The 21,190-nt window shown below is 59.4% G+C and overlaps 1 protein-coding gene across 3 annotated transcripts; it reads right to left on the reverse strand.

Moving 5' to 3' along the window:
• Positions 1 to 4,668: 4,668 nt before the first annotated feature.
• Positions 4,669 to 20,971, reverse strand: TRIT1 (tRNA isopentenyltransferase 1). Of its 3 annotated transcripts, XR_015705440.1 has the most exons (12): positions 20,704 to 20,971; positions 14,346 to 14,489; positions 13,782 to 13,877; positions 13,418 to 13,566; positions 12,378 to 12,520; positions 11,980 to 12,091; positions 11,280 to 11,392; positions 10,024 to 10,101; positions 8,151 to 8,260; positions 7,702 to 7,819; positions 6,238 to 6,721; positions 5,133 to 5,268 (listed from the first exon to the last, which is right to left on the reverse strand). XR_015705440.1 is itself a non-coding variant. In XM_087760721.1 (11 exons), exons 1-11 carry the CDS (start codon positions 20,881 to 20,883, stop codon positions 5,129 to 5,131), a joined length of 1,383 nt encoding a protein of 460 aa, XP_087616847.1. In that variant the 5' UTR covers positions 20,884 to 20,966; the 3' UTR covers positions 4,669 to 5,128. The 3 variants fall into 3 exon arrangements, 2 of the variants coding, with proteins under 2 accessions (XP_087616847.1, XP_087616849.1); XM_087760721.1 differs by lacking the exon at positions 6,238 to 6,721 and having other exon boundaries at positions 4,669 to 5,268; positions 20,704 to 20,966; XM_087760723.1 differs by lacking the exons at positions 6,238 to 6,721; positions 7,702 to 7,819 and having other exon boundaries at positions 4,669 to 5,268; positions 20,704 to 20,970.
• Positions 20,972 to 21,190: the final 219 nt, after the last annotated feature.

Genomic DNA, 21,190 nt, shown 5'->3' on the forward strand with positions numbered 1-21,190 from the left:
TCCCCCCTCGGTGACGCCCTGGGGCCCCATCTCCCAGCCACGTCTCAGCCCCACCGTGACGCTGCCGGTGACCAGGAGCTCCTGGAGGGACTACGGCCCAGGGCTGACCTCCAGGGTGCCCCCCCTATGGTGGGGCCACCCCCCCCAGCTGCCTCCGAGCCAGTCCATCCAGGGCACCCTCCTACCCCAGTGTCCCAGCAGCTGCAGGCTGGGAGGACTGGGAGGCTGCTGGAGGCCATGGCGGACTGCCACGAGCCCGTGCCTTTGCCGGCAGATGGCCCTGTGACACCGTGACAAAGCAGCCCCAGCGGCCCCCACTCGTGCCAGCCCCACCGTGGGGGGCCCCACTCGACCTCGGCCCCCCACCCACAGCCCCCCAAGCTTGGGGAGGCCCCGACAGGCACCCTGCAGCGCAGGGCTCCGTGCCAGCCCTTGGCAGGGGCTGCATCACCCCACCACGGGGCCACCCCAGGGCTCCCCCCGCCACGGCCACGCTCCCGGGGCGCTGGGCCAAGTCCCCCGGAGTTTGGTGTCCCGCCAGCCGGACGGCGCTCTCCTTCCCGCGGCCTTTCCCGCCAGGCGGCCGCAGGCGGCTGCCAGCACCGCCGGCCCCCCCTCGCTGCCCCGCACGGCCCCCCGCACTGCCGGGGGACAATGGGCACCCCGCGTGTGACACCAGCACCCCAGAGCCCTCCTGCAGGGTGGCTCCCTGGTGGCATGCCCGTGCCTCAGTTTCCCCACCTGTGCAATGGGTGACGACCGCTGCCTCAGGGGTGTGCTGGAGGGTGCATGGGGAGGGTCCCCGCAGCCCCCTGGGCTCCGGACCCCCCCAGTGAATTGCTCAGGGTGCCAACACGGGAACACCCATCCTGCCCACCCACCCACCACAGCTCAGCTCAGCCCCCATGTCCCCAAACCTTCATGGGCACCCACCAGCACCCCCAGCCACGGCAGCCCTGGGGGCTCGCGGGCAGCACAAGAAGGGGACAAAGAGCGGGGGAGAGCTGGCAGCCCCCAGCCCTTCAGCTACCAGCATTTTCTGGGCCCGGTGCCGGGATCTGTCCGCACACACCCAGGCTTTGCCGCCAAAGCCGCCGAACTCCCGCGTGGCGCGGGACGCGCACGCTCTTGCACAACCTCGGCCAACAGCTCCTTTTATTTTTAGGCTCTTGCGACACAGCTTCCCCGCAGCCCGCCCAAAATGCCGCCGAGGCACCGGATGGGCCACGGGATCCGAAACACCCTGCCCTGCTCCCAGCTCCGGCAGCTCTCAGAGCAACTCCATGCACCAACCGTGCCTCAGTTTCCCCGTTAGTTACCTTCGCCCACCAGCCCTGCGACAGCAGCGATGCCAGCCAGCCCTGCCGACCCCAAGCAGGCCCCGAGGGCTCCCTCCCGCCGAGCCCATCACCCAGGGCTTCGTTAGATCTCCCCGGCACAACGATCCCACCTGGAAACTGAAGATGAGGCCAGGACGTGGCTCGGTTCGGTGGCTGCAGCTGCCTCGTCTCTGCAGGAGCCGCCGTCCCCAGGTGACACCATCCCCCAGACGGTCCCCAGCCCGTCCAAGGCACCGGGGCAGGATTGTCCCCACAGTGTGGGAACTGGGTCAGGAAGAGCCAGGACAGTGTCACCATCCAGGACCTCCGACGGGAGTTAAGGGACAGCCGGACCCTTTGAACCCACCAGCGAACACAGGCACGGACACCAGCTGGTCACCGGTGCTGGGCGAGATGGCAGCTGTGCCACGGTGCCCCAGTGTCGGCCGGCTCCTGGCGCAGAGCTGCAGCCCGGCCACCCGTAATGGCCCCCCATGGTGCTGCCCCTTCCTTACGAGGGCAGGGCTGAGGCCAAACTCGTGCCGCATCCCTGGCTTCAGCTCCAGCTGTCCCCAACGCAGCACCTTGCGGGGCACATCCCACCCCAGGGAAGGGCAGCATGGATGAGAAATTTCCTGCAGGATGAGCAGATTGGAGCATTTTACAGCCAAAACGTGGTACGAACAGGGAACCAAAAGGTGGAGGAAACGGAAGCAAACCCAAGTCCTTGAACATCATGGACAGACGTGGGATCTGAGATCAGCAGAGGGGCTGTGGCTGCTTTGAGCTCCGGGGCTGGCGGCAGCAATGCAATCAGCAATCCCACCTTCCCGCGCGGGCAGGGAGTCGGGGCCCAGCTGGATGCGGTGCCGTGGAAGGGACTGGTGAAGGCTGGAAGCAGTAAGTGCTGGGGAGGCAGATGGTGGGATGCTGCCCGGGTACCTCTCGCTGCCAGATGCGAGCATTGGGGCTGCCCTGGCTGCCACGGTGCGTGCGCTCCTCCCGGGCTGTTCCCTGGGACCTGCATCACCAACGCCCAGCCCTGCCGGTGGCCGGGGACAGGATCCCATCCCAGCACCCTGCCAAAACGCCGGTGCCCAGGCGAGGGGACTCCTCCGAGGACAGGCAGCGCCACAGGGACGATGCCCCGTCGGCGAGGGCACGGGTCTCTTCCAGCTCAAGTTCTCCAGCTGCGATGCTCAGCCGGGCCAGGGCACCGAGGACTTTAACTGATGGCGAGCCAAGCCACGCCAGGCCTGTACTGTTTTCTAATGCCAGTGTAATTAATGACCTTATCTTTGGCCAAAGCCATTTAGATTAAGTGGCTGGTGTGATGGGCTCGGCGGCTCCGGCTGCACAGATGGAAGAGCTGCGTTTGTCTGGGGATTAGCAGAGGGCAGATGGAGCCAAGTGCCGTTCCCCATCCCCAAACCTCTCGGCACTGAAGCAGCCTGAAACCTGAGACCACCACAACTTTCTCAACGAGTCTTGGCCGGGACCGGACAGCGATTTCACGTTGTTTGTCCCTTCTGCAGGAGCCGGCCGGGCCCAGAGCAAGAGGAGCAGGAGCTGAACAACGTGTGCTGGCGCCAGGAACCGGTGCGACCCTTGCCAGGAGCTCAGTCCCAGTCCTGCCTTGAGACCTTCCAACAGCAGAGGTACAACAGACACCAGCTTCTTCCTCGGAGAGCAAATCATCGCCGAGATGCTGGCCCTGGCTCTGCATAAATAAAAACTTCTGTCCTCATCGACAGCCCCTACCTGTCGGAGAAAGCAAACTCACCTGCTTCCCGCTGCTGCAGGATCAGGGCGGGCTTCCACCTTCCATTGCCTGGCGCGGCCACAGCACGAAGAAGCAAGTACGACAGACCCCGGTTCTCCTGAGAAACCCGGGAGCTGCTGCCCTCAAACGAGGGCACCGCAGCGGGCGGCACGGAGCAGGGGCAAGGCCTGGGAGACCCTGCCCGACAGCGGCTGCAGCACAGCCTGTTAGGAGCAGGCTCTTGACCAGAACAGGCAGACTAGCAGCTATTGTGGTAGAGGAATAACATTTATCTGTGGGGATAACAAAGTTCATATTAAACCGATTAAGGATATTAAATCCATTTCTAAGAGTATGGTCCTCTGACTGCGCTCAGGAGACAGAGCAGATAATCCCACCCCGCACTCACAGAGCTGCCCCGCCGCTCCCAGCCTGGCCTGGGGAGGTGACTCAACATGCCCCCGTGCTATCACAAGACCACGCTCAGCACATCAGCGAACAACGGGGCTTTACACCGGCCTCACCTACAGCTCGTCCATCCGGGTTAGGAGAACACGGCTCCACGCCACGACCCCTTGGCCGTCTGCTCCAGCGCTGGGCTGAGCCCGTATCCACACACGCTTGAGTCAGCGTGGATGGCAAACAAGTCTGGGCTCGAGAAGAGGTTCAGCTGGCGCTGCAGACAGACCCAGCAACACAAACGCGGTGCCCAGCGTTTCAAAGCTGATGCCCAGCTCTGTCCGATGCTGGCAGAGAAAAGCTAACCCAAATTCCCAGCTCTTCGCTGCATATTCCCTTCAGTCCGAGCTCCCAAGCCACCCCACGCCCCTATCGAACAGCCCAAGGCAGCCACCCCACGGAGCATTACAGAAATAATTCAACGCTGAGGCACACAAACTGGAGGTTTAAGCTGACCCCCACCAGAGCAGGCACCTCCAGAGCCTGTGATGGCAGATCTGCCCACGCAGCCTTTCCCCTCGCAGGCTGCGCCCCGGGAGATGGCTCTTGCCACATGGCGTATGGCAAGCAGCTGAAGGAAAAAATCGTGCTCTACCAGCCCACAACCCTCCCAGGAGGAACTGCCTTGATCGCATTCACCAGGAGAATCCCAAACGCCCTGGAAAAGGCCCTCCCAGTTTCACCCAGCGCGGCACGCTGGGAAGCGCGGTGGCGCAGACGGCGCTCGCGTCCTCCAGGAACGACACCGTGGAGACCAACTGCCTCGAGGACGCGGCACAAGGAATTTGCTGCTCAGCAACTCGGATTCAAACGCGGGGCCGGTTCCCGCTGCCAAACCACAGTGTAAACCCCCGGGAATTCAGCTTTAACTAGGACAGCCTCATCTGTTGCAAACTTGATGAGATCATTTCCAAGTTCCTGTTTAACAGGTGCCAGCTCCTTCTGCACCTGCTCTGTGCACAGGGATCAGCCTGCCTGCACCAAGCTGCGAACATCTGCTGCAGAAAAGGCGGCTGGAAGAAGGAACCAGGCCTGGCCGTCCTGCCCTGTGCCCAGAGCAGGAAACCTGGGCCAGGTGGGAACAGAGAGAAAGCAAACGGCGCTTGTTAATAGGGAGGGGAACCCACAATAATCTTACAACTTTATTTCCATATAAAAGAAAAAAAAATATCCTCTCCACAATAAAGGCAGTAAGAGCTCACTCAGCTCCGGAGCTGCACTCCTGGCCAAGCTGGAGGAGTGCGGGGTATTTCTGCCTCTGAGAACGACACGTTCGCATGCCAGCAGGATCAGCTCAACCATTCCAAGGATAATGCTGCATCTCTGGCAGGAATTAACGCTTGGCATGGGAGGATGCTCCTAGCAGCCTTGCCGCGGGGCCCAGCCCTTTCCAGGCAGCATGGGAACACGGGCGCGGTGAGGCCACATGAAGAGGATCTGATGCAGCCTTTGGCCGTCACTTACACACCTGCCTCATCCCGAAAAAAATGACTCAGCTCGTTCGGTTCAAGGCCACCCAGGACTAAGTCGCTGCCTCGCCGTACGGGCGGAAGCGTGGCTGCTCCCCGTCACCAGCTGGTTTGCAGGCCTATGGCGAAGGCAAGCTGCTGTCCTCGCCCGAGGTCTCTGTGCCCCCACTGTCCCCCTCAGTCTCTGCAGCACGGCTGGCGGCCTCCAGCTTCCTCCTCTTCTTCAGGTGGTGCAGGTGGGATTTGGATCGTGTGTGAGCTGGAGGAAGAGGCAAACAGAGCATTTAACTCTGGGGAACTCGGAAACGCCCGACCCGATCCCCCCGTGCAGTGCAGAGCACCTTCCCTTCCCATCCTCCCCCACAATTCATTCCTGCAGAAAAATGAACTCCCAAGCCCTGCCCTGGCCATTTCTCAGGAGACTTCCAGGCCAAAGTATTGGGGCTCAGAGGGGGACAACCCTTCCAAGCATTCTCCTGACCACTGGAAGGACTGGGAGAGGGAAAAAACCTGGCTCTGGATATGCAGAAGACCCCAGATTGTCAGGATTCAACTCTCCCAGCAAGTCTGCTCCCCACCGAGACACGACGCCAGGAGGACGGGAGAAAGGAAAGCGTTACCAAAGAGGCAGCACATTGCAGGATGCAGGCGAGGTTGTGCAACTATCCACCACCCCGTGGAGCGCTGCCAGGATCGTTTGTAAGCCTAGATGCCTGCACCGCAGCGCTGGGGATATCCTGTACATCTACGGAGCGGATAGGGACGGAGCCTGGAGCGTAATTATGCTTTTGCATGACTCCAGGGCAAGGCTCCCAGCTATGGCAGCACTTCAGCAGGAGTTGGATGGGAACAGAGGCATAATCCCAAGGATGCAACTTGTATTGACACGGCAGGGCAGCAGGAGCTGCATTTCTGTTTGAAATCACATAGCTAAGGACAGTAAAACCTCCTGTATCAGTGGTATTATCTAAGTAGAAGGCGCTGTGTCTAACCAGACCGATGTACCATCTTAGCAGGGCGGTTTTGCTATTTCCAGGAGATCAGAGCAGCAATTAAAGCAGCAAACTTTTCAAGCAGGGCCTTAATTAAACAAGGGTATGTGCTCACTGAATCAAGGCCCTCAGGTGTTTTCCAGTCATCCTTTTCTGCCAAAGGATGAAATTACATGCAAAGCTGCTGCTTTATCACAATGCTGTAGGGTCACCCGCAGGTTGAAATAAAGTCTCACCTCCTACAATTTGTCGCAAGCAACACCAAAGCGTAGAGCGGCTGGAAGAAGCACTGATTGCTGCTGCTGTCTGGGGAGGTGTGCTCTTTTCAGTCCACACAAATTGTAAAATTAGATAAAATTTAAAAATCTTCCAGAGCCAGGGAGGTACTGGGAAGCAGTTCCCAGAACTATCTGTAACTTGACTTAAGAAAACAGACCAGATTGCTGATCGACTCAGCTCCCACTACTGTTTTCACTTCCCTTTAAGCTTTTACATTTTGCAGTTAAGTAACACCCAGGTTTTGGACCGTTTTTCTCCCACCATCTGCGGATTTGAGCCAAATTCAGCTGGATGCAGAGAACAACAGCTGGTCTTGGTTGGGAAAGGTCTTGTCATCATCTGTCAGAATGTGGGATGACAGCCCTAGAGGACACGTAGTTGCAGCTGTAGTGTTTGGGGGGATCTTGAGGAGTTCCCACTCGGTCACAAAACTTGCTGGACCTGGAAGGACAGCACGGACTCTGATGGCTTTCAGAGTCCTCTAGTTCTGGAGTAGACAGAGCTCCTTCCAAGCACCTCCAAGCTGAGACAGCTGAGACTGGCTAAAATAACAATTACACTTACAAACTGAACTCACTACAACGAGCTTCCAATTCTGAGGCAACTTCCACCCTGCTTTCAGCAGCTCCCTGGGTCAATAGGAACAAGCGACTTGTTCAAATCCGACGACCAACGACCTGGGAAATTTATCTTTGCACTGTGTCTGTATATGCTGCATTTGGGCAACACACAGAGATTTACCAGTTTCGTTTCTCCAGCCAGTTTCTCCGCTATTTTTTGTTTCTGGTTCTCAGCATGAGCCTCACAGCACAGATAAATTCACTGAGTCAATCTGATTCTGACTGAGCTCTTTCAAAGTAAGTCTACTGAAAACAGAAAATCCCTTTCTATTACCATTACAGCTAGGAATACTTCTTTTTTTAAAAACCCCACAGAAATAGGAGATATTGGAGTAAAACTGAGCTATTAAAAACACTAAGAAACTTTTATTTTACACAACAAAATTTTAGAAGAAACAAATTTGTTCTGTGCTATTTGACAAAGTCTCTAAAGCGCTGAAAAGGACCAGCAGCCCTGACTGAACACGGACAGCTCTGAGGTTTGATGCTACGTATAGGTGCCCACGTCTGGCGTGACGGCGGAGAGCGGCAGTGTTTACTGGGTGCCGGGGAAGGGGGGGAAGCCTGACAGATGGCTGCTGTGGCACAGCTCCTGCATGCCCTCTGGGCTTGCAAATGGCTGCTTTCATACACGGGCTGTAAACAATCCTTGAAAGCCCAAGATCATGTGCTGAGGGTCACCCGGCCAAGCGGGGACAGCCAAGGAAGCCGCTCTGCTCCGGAGAACTGCCTCGCTTCATCCCTCTGCAAAACTGCGCTCGCTGTGTCCCCCCCAGGTCCTCTCCTCTCATCGGATCCTACCTGCCCACTCCCTGTCCCCGATGATGACTCTGTCGCAGAGCTCACACACGCGATGACTCCGTTTGTTCTCATTTACATCATACTCCATCTTCACAGGCTCTGCTGGGGGCTCGCGTCCCTGTAGATTAAATAATGGCTCAAATTGGTTTCTACTACAAAAATCTGCTTGACTGCGTTCACTTTGGTAGAGTTTGGGCTCTGAACTTGCCATACCCAGACACTAAGGTTAGCAGGACAGACGCTGCGGTTTTACCATGCAAGACAAGCAGAGTACTGGGCATTAGGAGAAATTTTCAGCTGAGACAACAGCCCTCTGCCACTGCAAGGAAAGCCCGAGGCTGGACATGTACACAGACAGCCCTGCTCATGGGAGAGACTAAGGGCCTGGAGACTATCAAGAAGTTGGCTTCTCAGCCACAGCTCACGTGTTAACTCCAGTTACCCGGTACCTGGATGAAGCTCTCCACAATCTCCAGAGCGGGTTTCAGCACATCCTCCTCCCACCGCAAGAGATCAGACACCTCCAAGCCATACACCGGGGGCACGTTGGGCCCGGGACCTACAGAGACACAGAAAGGCAGGTCACCACCAGAACCTCCCCAGCATCATGTCCCAGCACCCGCGGGGCTACGCTGTGACCAGGGGGATCTGCTCTTTCATATCTAACTGTCCTTTAGCACTCAGAAGTAAACGGCACCAGCCTTTCCAGAGCCAAAATTACCAGAGACCTCAGCTTGGGGGGCACCACCCTTGCAAAGAGCAAGAACACCCAAGACCTCAAGCATCTTCATGGTTGTCTGCCTTCAGGACGGCATTATGCAATCTGAGCACACCGACAGCCCATCATAACAGCAAACACTTCATCACGGCCATGGTCCACAGGAGGCCACAGAAGATCAAAAGCTCGATCCAGGCACAAAGCCATCACACAAAGCTTACAAGGAGATGCAGGCATGGAGCCTGGATGAGGAATCCGCGGGTGCAGGTTCCCACTCAGAGCTGTAATTGCTTGTGCAGCTGCAGGGGCCAACGCTCCCAGCTCCCAGTAGCAGGCCACGGTGGGAGATGCTTTATTAATGCCTCGACTTGACAAGGCACAGTTTCAAAGCCATCCCTTCGGCCTCCCCCAGCCCGGTGTGAGGGCACAGGGCACTCGCTGCAGCCCAGCCAGAACGAGACAGCTGCAATCAGAGAGCGCCCACTCCCTCCGGCAACGTCGCTGCCCCGCCGCGGCTCACCTGCCCGCAGGCATCGGGCACACGGCCCCGCTCGGACAAAGCCATCAAAGGCTGCCGTGTGCCAGTCTCCAGCAGGTGCTGCTTTTTATTGCCGTAACCACAAACAAGCTCCCGACAGGGCTGATCTGAAGCACACCTGCCACCAGAAAGGTGAGCCACAGCCACCAAGCACATGGCTCCAGGAAAGCTCTTGCACCCCGTTCAAAGCCCGTCTTTTGACTCGAGTTTCTCCCTGCTTTTTTTTTTTTGTTTGTTTTATTGTTGTTTTGCCCCTACCAAGCACCTTTCAACAAGTGCCCGGCTCCCAGCTGCTGCTGCTGGCCCTGCTCCAAGGCTGGGGCTGGGACGGGGAAGTCCTGCTGGCTCCCTGCCACCGCAGTGAGCGCGGCCCAGGCTAAGAGCAGCCGATGGGCTCCTGCTCCTAATCTGGAGGGCAGCTCTCAGCTGGGCTTTTCGCCCTGCACAGGGAGCATGTGTGGGTGCGTGGGGAGAGGGACAGTGCTGGGCACCCCCTCCCCGAGCCCCTCGGGAGCTGTCGGCAGGATTGGCTGCAAGGATGCTGCAGCCATCATCATCTACTGCTGCCCGCCACGGGGCTGAGCCTTGGCTTGTTTTGTTCTGTTGGGGTATTAGCCATCCCAATGGCACTTCTGTTGGGAGGGGAAGATCTTCCCTTGACAGGCAGCCAGGGGTACAGGGGAAGCAGTGAGAAGGAGCTGGCTTCCTGAGTGTCTGGGCTGATGGGCGAGATAAACATGGACAGTGCTGGGTGGGCTGTCACAGGAGGGCCGAGTGGCCGCTCTCCTTCCCACATGTGCGGGTTGCAATCAGGGCAGAGCCTGGTGGGTGGATCCTGGAGGGATCTGGCTGGCAGCAGACACCTGCAAAGCCTGGGCCAGCCAGAAGAATCCAGGCAGGATCGTCTGATCTCTGCCGGACTCACGTCCCCCCCAACACACGCTGCCCCACAGCAGAGCAGCCACCGCTCTCCTCTCTTGAGCTGGGAGCAGGGGATGTGCCAAGGAGGGATGAGAAGCGATGCGAGAAGAGGGATGGCGAGGCAGGGCAGGAACAGAGGACTTACGTCTCAGGAAGCGGTTTCGGACCCACTTGTTCTGCCTCCGGGCGTATCTCTTGGTCACCTGTTTCAGGGCCTGGATCCCTTTCAAACAGAGGGAGTGAAAAATAAAACCAAAGATCAGCGCAACACTGCAAGCTGAGCTCAGAGCAGAGTGAGAAGAGGCTGTCAGCTCTGGCGCAAGCAAATCACACCAGCCAAAAGTTTGTGCTGGATGGCACCATGCTCACTTAAGGGCAGCATTTCTCCTGTCAGTCTGGAGGTCTCCAAGCCAGCAGTGAGAAGTGGTCACCACAGCAAAGCAGCCAAGCCCCACCAGACAGAGCGTAGGGGCAGCGGCAGCCAGAAGGGCCGGACAAGGTGTCCCAAATGCCCTTGAATGAACACTGGGTGGAAAGGGCCCAAAACCTCAGCCCTGAAGCTTTCAGCAGGTAGGACAATCTGTTCAGGGACTGCACTGCTCTCGTAATGCCTAATTGAATACTTCTCTGCGCAAACGGAGCCCAGGCCTCCTTGTCCTACCACAGTGGGCACGGAGGTTTACCACTGTACAACCTTCCAATATTTAGTACCAGGCTTATCGTATCCCTCCATAATCATCTCCTGAGCAGACACAACAAGACTCTTCTGCACCAGACTTGTTTTCAAGCCTTTTATGATTTCTGTGGCTTCCTCAGCCTCCATCTCCACTTCGCACTGAACCCTCCTCAACATAGACCGACTCCGCCTGGGACCTCCGCTGGGCTGAGGAGCAGAGCAGCTCTCTCCTCTAACAAAAACGCATCAGTCCAGACACTCCAGAATGACACCCGCCATCGAAGAGCGCATCACTGTTGACTCATGCTGTGATCTGCTAGATCCCTAGATCCCTTCCCACCATCCTGCTGCTGAACTAGATGCTGAGTTCTGCTTCATTCCTTCCTTCTCCACAACATTCACATCCCAGCTGGGATCCCATCACCCAGGTCACTGGTGGACCAGCTCCGGATCCCAAGTCATGCTGTGCCCAGTACATCTTGCAAGGAGGCCTGGGGGAAGGGAGGGAGGAATTGCTCTGGGCGTGCTCAGAGATGCTCTCCAAGCACTGGAAAAGGAGTCCCTGCCCCCCTGGGCTGGCAGAAGTGGAAAACGCAGTGAGAAAGGGGCAGCTCAACCCCAACAAGACCTGCCCCAAGGTTTGAGCTTGGTTCAGACCATTATGCAGCATCAGCTGGAGCTGCGTGGGGCTGAAGGACGCAGGGCACGCAGGGTGCTCCTCTCACCTTTTTGCAGCAGCAGAGCACTGGTCTCGGGCGAGCAATTCCCCTCGCTGATGAGATACTCGTGGAACTCCTTGAAGCCGATGGACTGGAAGATGCCGTGCTGGTAATCCTGCCTGGAGAACAAGACAAGAGACAGGGGTCAAAGCAGTCTCCTTCAGAACAGTGGGAGACCTCAACCCTCCCCATAGCAGCTCAGATCTCTGCGTCGCACCCTGCAGGACCCCCACAGGTGACACAAGCCCATGGCGTCAGGGGACAGGCCAAGCCAGGCACACACAGGAACGCAGACCAGTGCCTTCAGTGACCATCCATGTCAGCTTTGCTGTGTGAACACTGGGGCAGCACCAAGTAATTTTTACAAGGGGAAATGCCACCGCTCAGCAGATATGGTCCGAGCACAATTAATTCAATGCTGAGACTCGCAGGGACTCTGCTGTTGGACCAACCCTGGTCTAAGGGTTCTGGCAGGGAAGGCCAGGAAATGCTGGAGGATCTGGCTGGTTCCGACCTCTCCGCTGATGGTGCCCCCGCAGAGGCAGGCACCCATCCCGTCTGCTGGCCCTGCCGCAGGAGCAGGTGCTGCCAGGAGAGGGCTGGGAGCAGCGATACATTGGAGCTGCTGTAGGGAGAGTCGCTCCAGGCCCTGCATGGGTCTGGCAGGTGGGACTGGGAACAGAAAGGGAGCTGGCTTCTCACCCACCGGTTCTGGGCCACCTTCTCTTGGTTGTAGCGTCGGTGGAAGTCCCGCAGCTCCTCCAGCAGTCCCGCAGCCAGCATGTCATCCACCCGCTTCTCCAGCCGCTGGTCCAGAGCTGGGGGGAGGAGAGCAGGACACACTCAACCACTTGGAGACGTGCCCTCAGGAGGCCCACAACTGCACAACATGCTAGGACTCAGTTCAGCACTGCCAGCTTCCCAATCCACCTGAGGAAGGCAAAGCCCAGCAGGCGAGGGGAGCAAGTCCTCTGTCACGCCCACTGATGCCAAAAGAATTCCTGCCTTGTTCAGGGAGGAGGCTGGGGCAGGAGCAGGGGGGTCAGCCCTAAGTCCGCATCGCCATGCTCAGCCAGCCAGGAGCTGTGCAAAGCCCACTCTCACCTGCCTGGTCTGCATGGAGCCACAGGATGCAGGAATATGGGTATTTCAGGGGTCCCCCTAAGGGTCCCCCACCTTCCTCCTCCTGCTGCTGGTGCAAGATTTCACTATGGGGGATCCCCGTCTCTTCAAACACTTGGAGGCTCCTGTAAGCAGAGACAGACAGAGCTCAGAGGCTGGGTGAGGATGAGCTTTTCCATTTCCCCAGCAGCCCTGGGGGCTCCAGCAAAGGGAACCGCAGACACTTGCTGCGATCCAGCCCTCTCATGTGGGGGGAGGGCAGGTTTCTGCCCCCTCCCGTGCCTGGCATCCCAAGCACACCCAGGTCCTGGGGGTGCAATGCAGTGCAGAGCACAGCAATGGCACCCAAGGAGCCCAGAGCACAGCCACCCACTCCTGCCTGGCACCAGGACAAGCCCTGCAGGGGACGGGGTTCTGGCTCCAGCCCTGCCCTTTCCAGCCAGGCAGGGCTGCAGGGAAGGGGCAAACCTTGCCATTGCCGTGAAGCATTACCGCCAGCTCAGCCCAGCCCAGCCAGGTAGGTGGAGGAAGCTGCGCGGGGTGCCCAACCCTCCATCCTCCTGCACCGTGCGAATGGGGTGGGTGGTGTTCTGCTCCCCCCAGGCCAGGGCTCGGCTGGGATGGGCCCACCAAAGCGGCAAGCCTGGTCTTGCTACCATGCTGTTCCCACAGAGCTCAGGTATGTTACTTAGCCAGCACAGCAGCTTGCTCTTTAAATAGCTCCAGATAAACCCTGCTGCTGGGGCACCGCAGCGGGAGCAGCCCCAGTGCACACAAGCCAGGAGCAATGCACTGTCCTGGACCCCAAAGGCAATTCAAGCTGGGGGCTGCATGGCCAAAGGTCTCAGATGCCAGCGAGCTCCCCAACACCAGCACTCCAAGGTCCCCAAGCACCTTGGCTAAGAGGCTAGGAGCACCCGCCTGGGCTGGGAGAGCCCATCTTGCCATGTTCCCAGGCACACGATTCCCTCGGGAAGGGGTGCTGGGCCCTGGCACACCTGCCCCCGGCACGCCAAGCTCACCTGGCCACTTTGCGCTTGTCGTGGGGGTGCAGCTTGGCCGCCATCTCTGGGTCCACCTGGCTCAGGCGGCGATGGAGCTCGACACCGTCCATCTGCTCCAGCTCCACTTTCCTGTCGGTGACCGGCCCAGGGGCCGTGCTGGCCTTCTCCTGTGGGGCACAAGGCAGGCCTGAGTCAAGCCACTCATCCATGTGCGAGGCTAGCACAAGCAAGATGATTCCCCCAGACCCACGGGGTGAATGAGGGGCTTTTGGTTCTCCTCGCCCCACTCTAGCAGGGGGAGCACCATGCCTGGTTGCAGGAAGCCTGCCCTGAACACGGGGCTCACCCTTTCCCGGAGGGATACGCAGCCACCCAACGGTACCTTGGTGTTGATAAGGACCTTCCAGAGCAGGGACTCGATGTAGTAGTTGGTTCCTCCCACAACAATCGGGATCTTGTCACGGGCAAAGATATCTTCTATGTGCCACAGTCAGGGAGCGTAAGCAGAGATGCACAGAAGGAAGGGAGGGCTGTGGGGAGCGGCAGCCTGCGGCCCAGACCCCACTCTCCCAGCCCCAAGGAGCCACTGAGGCTGCAGGTCAGAATTAGAAGTGTCCCTCATCTCTCACTATCCTCTGCTACCTGTGCCAGCTACCACCAAACCTCAGGGACACCCAGGGACTGCCAGGGAGGGCAATACCCAGCTCAGCGCTGTTGCAGTGCAGCAGAGATCCTCCCCAACCAGCCCTGATGGGTGCTGCCCTCAGCATTAGCTGGGAAAAAGAAGCCCCAAGCCCCCCCTCGCCAGCAGTATCCTCTGAAAACTGGAGCTAGTTGCAACGTGGGGAGCCCAAGGCTGATGCAAACACTGATCTCTCTTGCAGGCCTGGCTGTGGAGGGGGAGAGTCCGTATCTGCTCAGCCAGGCAGGCTGCAGCCTGAAAGGATATCAGAGCCACGGCTTTGTCTCTGAAGTCCACCACCGTGTAGTTAGAGACAAGGGGATCCACAAAGCTGATCATGTGGTGTCTGCACAGACGCTGCTCCTGGGGAGAAACCTTGTTCGTGATGATGTCCAAGCCCTTGTACACCTGGGGAAGAGAAGAGCCTGTCACTCACCTCTGCGTCCCATGAAACCCCCACCGACCACCGCTCCTTCCCCCACGCGCAGCTGCTGCCTGCCCCCATCACCCCCCCAAGCCCCTCGCCGGTCTCTGGAGGAGCAGGCAGCACAGGCAGGGGCACGTGCCCTGTTCAAGCGAGAGAGCAGGAATCTTGCCAATGCCTGCTCCTGCCAGGGCCAAACTGCCTCTCTCTGGTGTTTTTTCCTGCCCACGGGAGATGAACCGTGAGTCTGACCGCTCATGACTGCTTTCCTGGTCTGATATAACCCTGCAGTTAAGGACGGAAAGGCTGATTGAGTGATCAGAGAGCAGTGTCAGAGCCCTGTCAGCATAACCAACCAAACCTGTCTCTGAAGCACAGAGCTCCGAAACAAGGAAGGCGGCTGCCTCCGTGCCGCCGGCTCCTCATCTGCTGCCGTTGCAGCTAAAAGCTCAGGTGTGCCTCTCTCCAAACACCCGTCTCCAGCACAGCACCGAGTCTCGTCTGGGGACAAGGATCCCTGCTTCCCATAACACACACAGATCTCTCTGGATGCAACATGCAACTTCATGGAGCCTCTGAACACGCACGAACGGTCTCAGCTCATGCACATCTTAAAAGCCTGGCGTACCGCCTGCTGCCTGCTCTCACTGAGCTAGTCAGGTACGGAGAGGAGCAAAACAGATGGGTGCAGGCCAGTGACCCCAGGGGGAAAGAGGCACTGTCCTATACCAAGGTGCCAGGAGACACTGGTGAGCGCAACCAGCAGCATCTCGCTGCTTTGAGGTGCGTCTTCAATTTCGAGTTTGGGGTATACAACCTTGAAGAGCACTGCCGAGAGACGCTGGCCCTCAGCTAGACAGCTAAAAGCAGAGCAGAAAGAAAAGCCACCCAAACCAACCCCTCGGGAGCGTTCTTGGTAAAGAGCCAAGGCAACCTGCGATCCCAGCAGCACGCATCCGAGCCACAGCCCAAATCCACCCTCCAGGCTGCGTAAAGCAACAGCCACAGCCCAGCCCGCAGACCCAGGCAGTGCAAGTACTGGAGCCACCTCAGCTTGGTGTCCCATCCCCGCGGCTCGGCTGGGTCCCCTGAGCAGAGCCCTTTCAGATGAGAGCATCTTTCACCCAGGAGAAGGGAGGAATGCTCCAAGCCCTGCTCCCCATGGCATGCAAACACAACCCTGCTCAGCACGGGGTGCCCCTGTGCCCTGGCACTGCCCCAGGCATGCCTGTCAGTGGGTGCCGTGAGGCTCTGCAGAGCTGCAGACAAGCAGGGATCAGAGCGGGGACCCGCACCCCGAGGGTGCTGGCAGCAGGCACATGGTCGCAGCGGGGCACATAAAGCCTTTCTGTCCAGCCCAGCTCTGCGCCATGCCAAGGACTGAGCACCCTCCGTGCCAGGCGGTGGCTAAGGCTCTGCTTCATGCCGCGGTCGCAGGGAAGATGTGTTTAGCTCTCAGCACCTCCCCGCTTGCAGCAGTCTCCCAGCCTGGGATAAACTGGCTTGATGGGAGAAGAGACTGAAAATGGCTGTACTCATTTCCTCCTCCTCCTCCATCACCCAGAAACCACCCCAGCCAGAGGGCCAGACTTCCAGAAACAAATTTCCCCTTAATCCCCTCTGAGAAGCTGCCAAGCCTCAGGCTGCAGCGCAGCCCCCACCCACTGCCTCCCCTGGTCCCAGACAGAAGGACAAGGTGACACAGAGGTGACCCACGGGCAGAAGGCACGGAGCGGCAGCAAGGGACGATCAGAGGTTAGTGGAGCAGGGAAGCCTGATCCCTGCCCGGAGCAGTCATGCGAGCTGCTGGGGCGGCTGAACCAGCTGCAGCCTGGCAGACACTCCCTGTCTTGCTTAACTCTTGCACTTGCCGCTTGGAGGGCGAGGGCCAGCTCCTGCTCCCGGTCCCTCGAGCGGAGAAAGGCTCGCCGGGGGGCAGGAGGCAAGGGGGGAACAGGAGGGCAACCAAATGCTCTTCCTTTCTGCCCTGCAGAAACCCAGCTAGCTCCAGGGGATGGCAAGCAGACAGGAGGAGAGGCCCAAGAGGCAGCTCCCTGCCAACATGCCCCGTGGCTGGCTGCAGCCTATAGATCCCCTTCCATTACCCGGCCCGGGCTGAGCAGCGCCATTCAATGCAGGTCTCCAGTCGGCACCCAAAGCCTTTGAATTCGGTGAGCTTTGGCTCCGTGCCTTCTCTCCCCTGGCAAGGGCCAGTCCAGCCCTCCAGCTCCTCCGACTCCCACTCGTCTGCCTGAAATCACAGGCAATACAGAGGGCTGACGGGGAGGCTCGGAGGCAACTAGGAGGTCCCAGTGCCCTGTGCGGGCAGAGCCAGGATTTACAGCTCAGGCTCCAATCCTCCAAGGTTCTCCCGCAGATTAAACACCGAGAGACTCCCTGAATATCTGGCAACAAGAGGAGGAGGAATGCGGTGTCAGTGTGTGGGCTGGGAGGAAACAAAGGCGGCCTTTTACACACACCCAGCAAAGCCCAGAGAAGGTTTCCACCAGCTGGCTGTCGGCAGGGCCTCGCACCGAGACGTCCTCCCAACACTCATTTCTATTTTCAGCAAGCAGCTCAGATAAGCCTTTGTTGCTTTCTAAGGCCCCAAAACAGATTAGCGGCAGCCTGGAGCAGCAGGCCTCCGAGACATCGAATACAAGCCGGGGACTAAAGACGCTTAGCCTTGACGGCATCCTCCCACCTCTGCCGCTGAAACCCCCAGGCAGGTCAGCCCCACAGCTCCCAGCACTTTGCTGGAAAGTCAGCACCATCTCCCCTTTTAAAGGGTGGGGAAACTGAAGCAGGAGGCACAAACACCAGCGATCCTCAGGAAAGGGTGCCTGTGAGGATCCGCAGCCCGGGAAGGGTGGGCTCTCCCAAACCCTTGTTCTGCCACCAGTTTCATGCACAATCCCCAACTCTGTCCCTCTGTCACCATCTGCACCAGAGGGGGAAAGGCACTGTCCTTGCCCCAAGTGCAGGGAGCACAGTGTAGAAGGTGACGTGATGGCTGTGCAGCACAGGGACCCCAGACACATCCAAGCCACCTACGGCCAGGAAGAGCATGAAGATTTCACAAGAGCCAAGGCATCTCCCAGCTGCGGAGGGGCATGGAGGACCCAAACCAAGCTGGGGTGCAAGGAGAGCACAATTCACTCCCTGCCGTGAGAAGGATGTCAGCTCTTAAGATGTCCTGACTTGACACATTAACTGGCAAATGTACCCAGTGTGCTACCACAGCCTCCAGAGGACTGCGTCCCCACTTCCAAGGGTGAGATCCAGAAGGGACAGCGGGATCAGGAGCAGACAGGGCCCTCCAGCAAGCTGGCACCGGGATCGCTGCACGCTCACTGCTCAGCCAGGAACGAAGAAACGGGACTGGCTTCACCCCTCCTTTCCTGGGGAATGACTTACTCCCAAGTGAAACTCACTGGGATGACAAACGGCAACAGAAAGGACAAAAAGAAAGATTAAGAGGCCATCAGATTAACCAGAGCTCCTGAGCTGCACGCAGGCAGCAGCTAAGTCTGTAATTTGACCACAGCAACCCACAGCCCTGACAAAAACGCCCTGGAGATAGAGGGGTGCCTGTGTGCGGGAACAGGTGGGCTCAGGGCTCCCCGGCCCCTTCCCGAGCCTGGCTCCAGCTCCAGCAGCTGCCCAAAACACTGCCAGCATTTGTCAGAGCTCCGCGGAGCCCGCACGGGACGTAGCGATGAATGGACAGAGGGGGCTGAGGGCGACACGGTCGCTGGCAGCTGTCAGTCGAGAATAAGCAATGGGATTTTTAAAACCCAGCAACTCGTCTGCAAGGACACCGGAGCCAGCTCTGCGTGGCAGAGGGACACGCAGCACGAAGACAATATTCCACGGGAACAAAGCCAGCAAGAAAGCAGACCCAGTTGGCTGGCTGCAGCCGCCTAAGCAGGGCACGGGGGTTAGTGGAGCATGGTGGGGGAGGCGCAGACGTGAGCTGCTTGGGGCTGTGCCTTCAGGCAGCCGGGGCTGGGGAGAGGCAGGGCTCCCCTGCCTCACTGCCCCAAGAGGCCGCACAGAAAGCATGCTGCGTTACGGGATAAAAGTAGCGGAGCTGCTCGGCTCTCGCTCCACGGTCACGCTAGAATGAGATTAAAAGGAAAGGAGGACAAGAGCCACTGAGCCTGGATGCCATTGGGCGCCTGCAGCCAGAGTCCTCCCAGCGCCTGCATTCCCATAGTGGGACCTGAAACAACCAGAGCACAAAATACACGCTTCAAAACATCCACCAGCGTGAAACGAGAATCCGCAGCATGCCAGTCGGCTCCAGCCACGTCTGCAGAGCTCGGGATGCAGCAGGAGCCTCGTGTTCGCAGGATCGCTCAAGTCAACAGCCCTTTCCCTCGTACTAAAGCCTGCTGTACGCTGGGCTGGCGGTCACTGCAAGGTCTGAGAACCTCAGTATTCGCAGTACACGGACGGGCACGAATAACCGAACAAAAGCTCTAGAGCTTGTTCGGATCGGGAATGTCAGTGCTAGTAAAACTGCACCAGCCAAGTTCTGCTCAGAGACACTCCTGACGTGGACACTGGAGCAGAGTAACTCGCCTTGGAAACCTCACAGCAGCCGAGTAAAAGCCACCCCAGCCCAGACCGGGTCTGCGGAGGAAACCAGCCCGCAGGCAGTCCCACCCCAGGCTCGAGGAGAGCGAGACAGAAGCGCCGGTCCTTCGTTAGGGAGCACACGTTAAGGGCTCACAACGCCGGCAATGCCTGGTGGCTCTGGGCAGCGGGGCCGGGCAGCTGCCCGCAATCAGGCAGCGCTGGACAAAGCTTCCGCGTCTCACGTGAACGTTTTGCCCCTGCAGGATCTTGTCAATTCAGCTCAGATCTCAAACACTTTTTCTCTAAGAGATTAAGAAAAACATGCCATAAAATTAAAGCGTTCCAATTGCTCGCTCCAAATTCAGGAGAGGGAATTTTTAAATTTAGCTCTCTAGGATACAGTGACCAGCATCGGCAGCCTGGTGCGGAAAACCAGGAGGTGACCACAGGACAGCGAGAGTTGATCTCTTGAGCAGCACAAAGGGCAAAGGGTGTTGTTGGCAGAAAACAGCTTTTTAAAAAGCGTAATAAACACATTAAACATTAAGCTTGACGGAAAGGCCAGGTGTTATAGACATAGAACAGTGAAAGTGTTGATTAGGAAGGAAAACGTTTTGCTAAAGAGTAACAAAATTGCTACTGTGGCTGAAATCTACATCCTGTGACAAAGCTCTTGTCGCTCAATGCAATTAGGACCAAAAAAATGAGGCTGGGTTCCTCGGTGTTTACTGACCCTGACTGCACAACCGATACGTTCCACGCCGCCGCCTGCAATAAGAGACGAGACCACAGACGGTGTCACTGGCAAGTAGCAAATATCATTTTTAACACTCTTTCCCATATCTTGTCGGAGTCCCTTTGCTGGGTGACCGGGAAGGGGAGCGCTCGCCTTCGGCTGCCACGTTAAAGCCTCACTGACGCTACGTCCATACAACAGCCTCTGGAAGGACAGACGGCACCAGCCAGCACTGCTGCCTCGCCAGGTCTCCCAGCCGGGGTGCGAGGCACCGCGTAGGGACTCAGCGAGTCCCAGCGATGGCAGAGGGGTACGCATCTCCCTGCGGGCGAGGGGAGAGCCCGTGCCTTGCCAGCGCTGCAAACCACGCCGTGCCCCGCGCCTGGGGGACCCGTTACAGGAGGGGACATCACCCGGAACACCCCGGAGCCCGGCCAGCCGCCTGGCCCCTTCCCCAGGACCGGGGCACCAGGGCCAGGCCAGCCCCTGCGCCGGGAGCGCAGCCAGCGGGCAGGATCCGTCCCCGGGCTGTGCCCCACAGGCACCCGGCCGCGGGCCCTGGGGTCCTCGGGGGAGCCCAGCCTCCAGCCCCGCGGGGCTGCGCCTCTCCGGGCCCCGACCAGGCCCCGCCGCCCCCCCGGCACCAGGCCAGGCCTCCCGGCACCCTCACCCAGGCCCAGGGCCCAGCCGGAGATCCCGGGCCCAGCTCCGGCCTTCCCCGGTCCCCGGGCCCGGCCGCGGCCTCCCCAGGGCCCAGCCGCGGCCCTCCCCGAGGCGCAGGCCGGGCCCCGGCGTCTCCCGGTTCCCGGGCCTCCCCCCGACCTCCCCCGGCCGGCCGCGGCCTCCCCCGGGCCCCGGGAGGCCGGGCCCGGCCGTACCTGCATGGAGTCGGCGCTGACGATCTCCCCGCCGAGGCGCAGCCCGAGCTGCAGCGCCAGCGCGGATTTGCCGGTGCCGGTAGCGCCCAGGATCACCACCAGCGGCCGCGGCGGCGGCGGGGCCCGGCCCAGGCAGAGCGCGGCTGCCGCCATGGCCCGGCCCGGCCCGGCGGCTGCCATGGGGACGGGCGGGCGGGACGGGGGCGGGACGGGGCCGGGGCCGGGGCCGGGGCCGGGGCCACCCGCGGGGAGGACGGGGCCGGGCCCGGTGCCCCGTGTCCCTCTGTCAGGCGGGGTTCCCGGCCCCGGCCCCGGTCCCTCCCCTTTCCCCGGCCCCGGCCCCGGGCCCCGGCCCCTGCCCTGTGCCCATCCCCTCGCCCCCGGCCCCTTTTCGGGCACCCCCCGCCTTCGGGGCCGCCCGGGCCGTGTCCACGAGTGGGGTCCTGCCCCGTGGTACCTTTGGGTTGGTTTTTTTTTTTGGGGGGGG

The sequence above is a fragment of the Nipponia nippon genome, unplaced genomic scaffold (genome assembly GCF_047370975.1).
Source record: "Nipponia nippon isolate SJK-2023a ecotype South Korea unplaced genomic scaffold, ASM4737097v1 scaffold_23, whole genome shotgun sequence".
In the NCBI taxonomy this organism is placed as follows: Eukaryota; Metazoa; Chordata; class Aves; order Pelecaniformes; family Threskiornithidae; genus Nipponia; species Nipponia nippon.

What these genes read in the sequence shown, in the direction of transcription:
- TRIT1 (XM_087760721.1), bottom strand. Translation starts at nt 20,883, where the DNA reads ATGGCAGCCGCCGGGCCGGGCCGGGCCATGGCGGCAGCCGCGCTCTGC. An exon ending in AGGTCCTTATCAACACCAAG is followed by an intron (nt 13,567 to 13,781) that starts GTACCGTTGGGT and finishes TGTGCCCCACAG; the next exon opens with GAGAAGGCCAGCACGGCCCC. An exon ending in GACAAGCGCAAAGTGGCCAG is followed by an intron (nt 12,521 to 13,417) that starts GTGAGCTTGGCG and finishes CTCTGCTTACAG; the next exon opens with GAGCCTCCAAGTGTTTGAAG.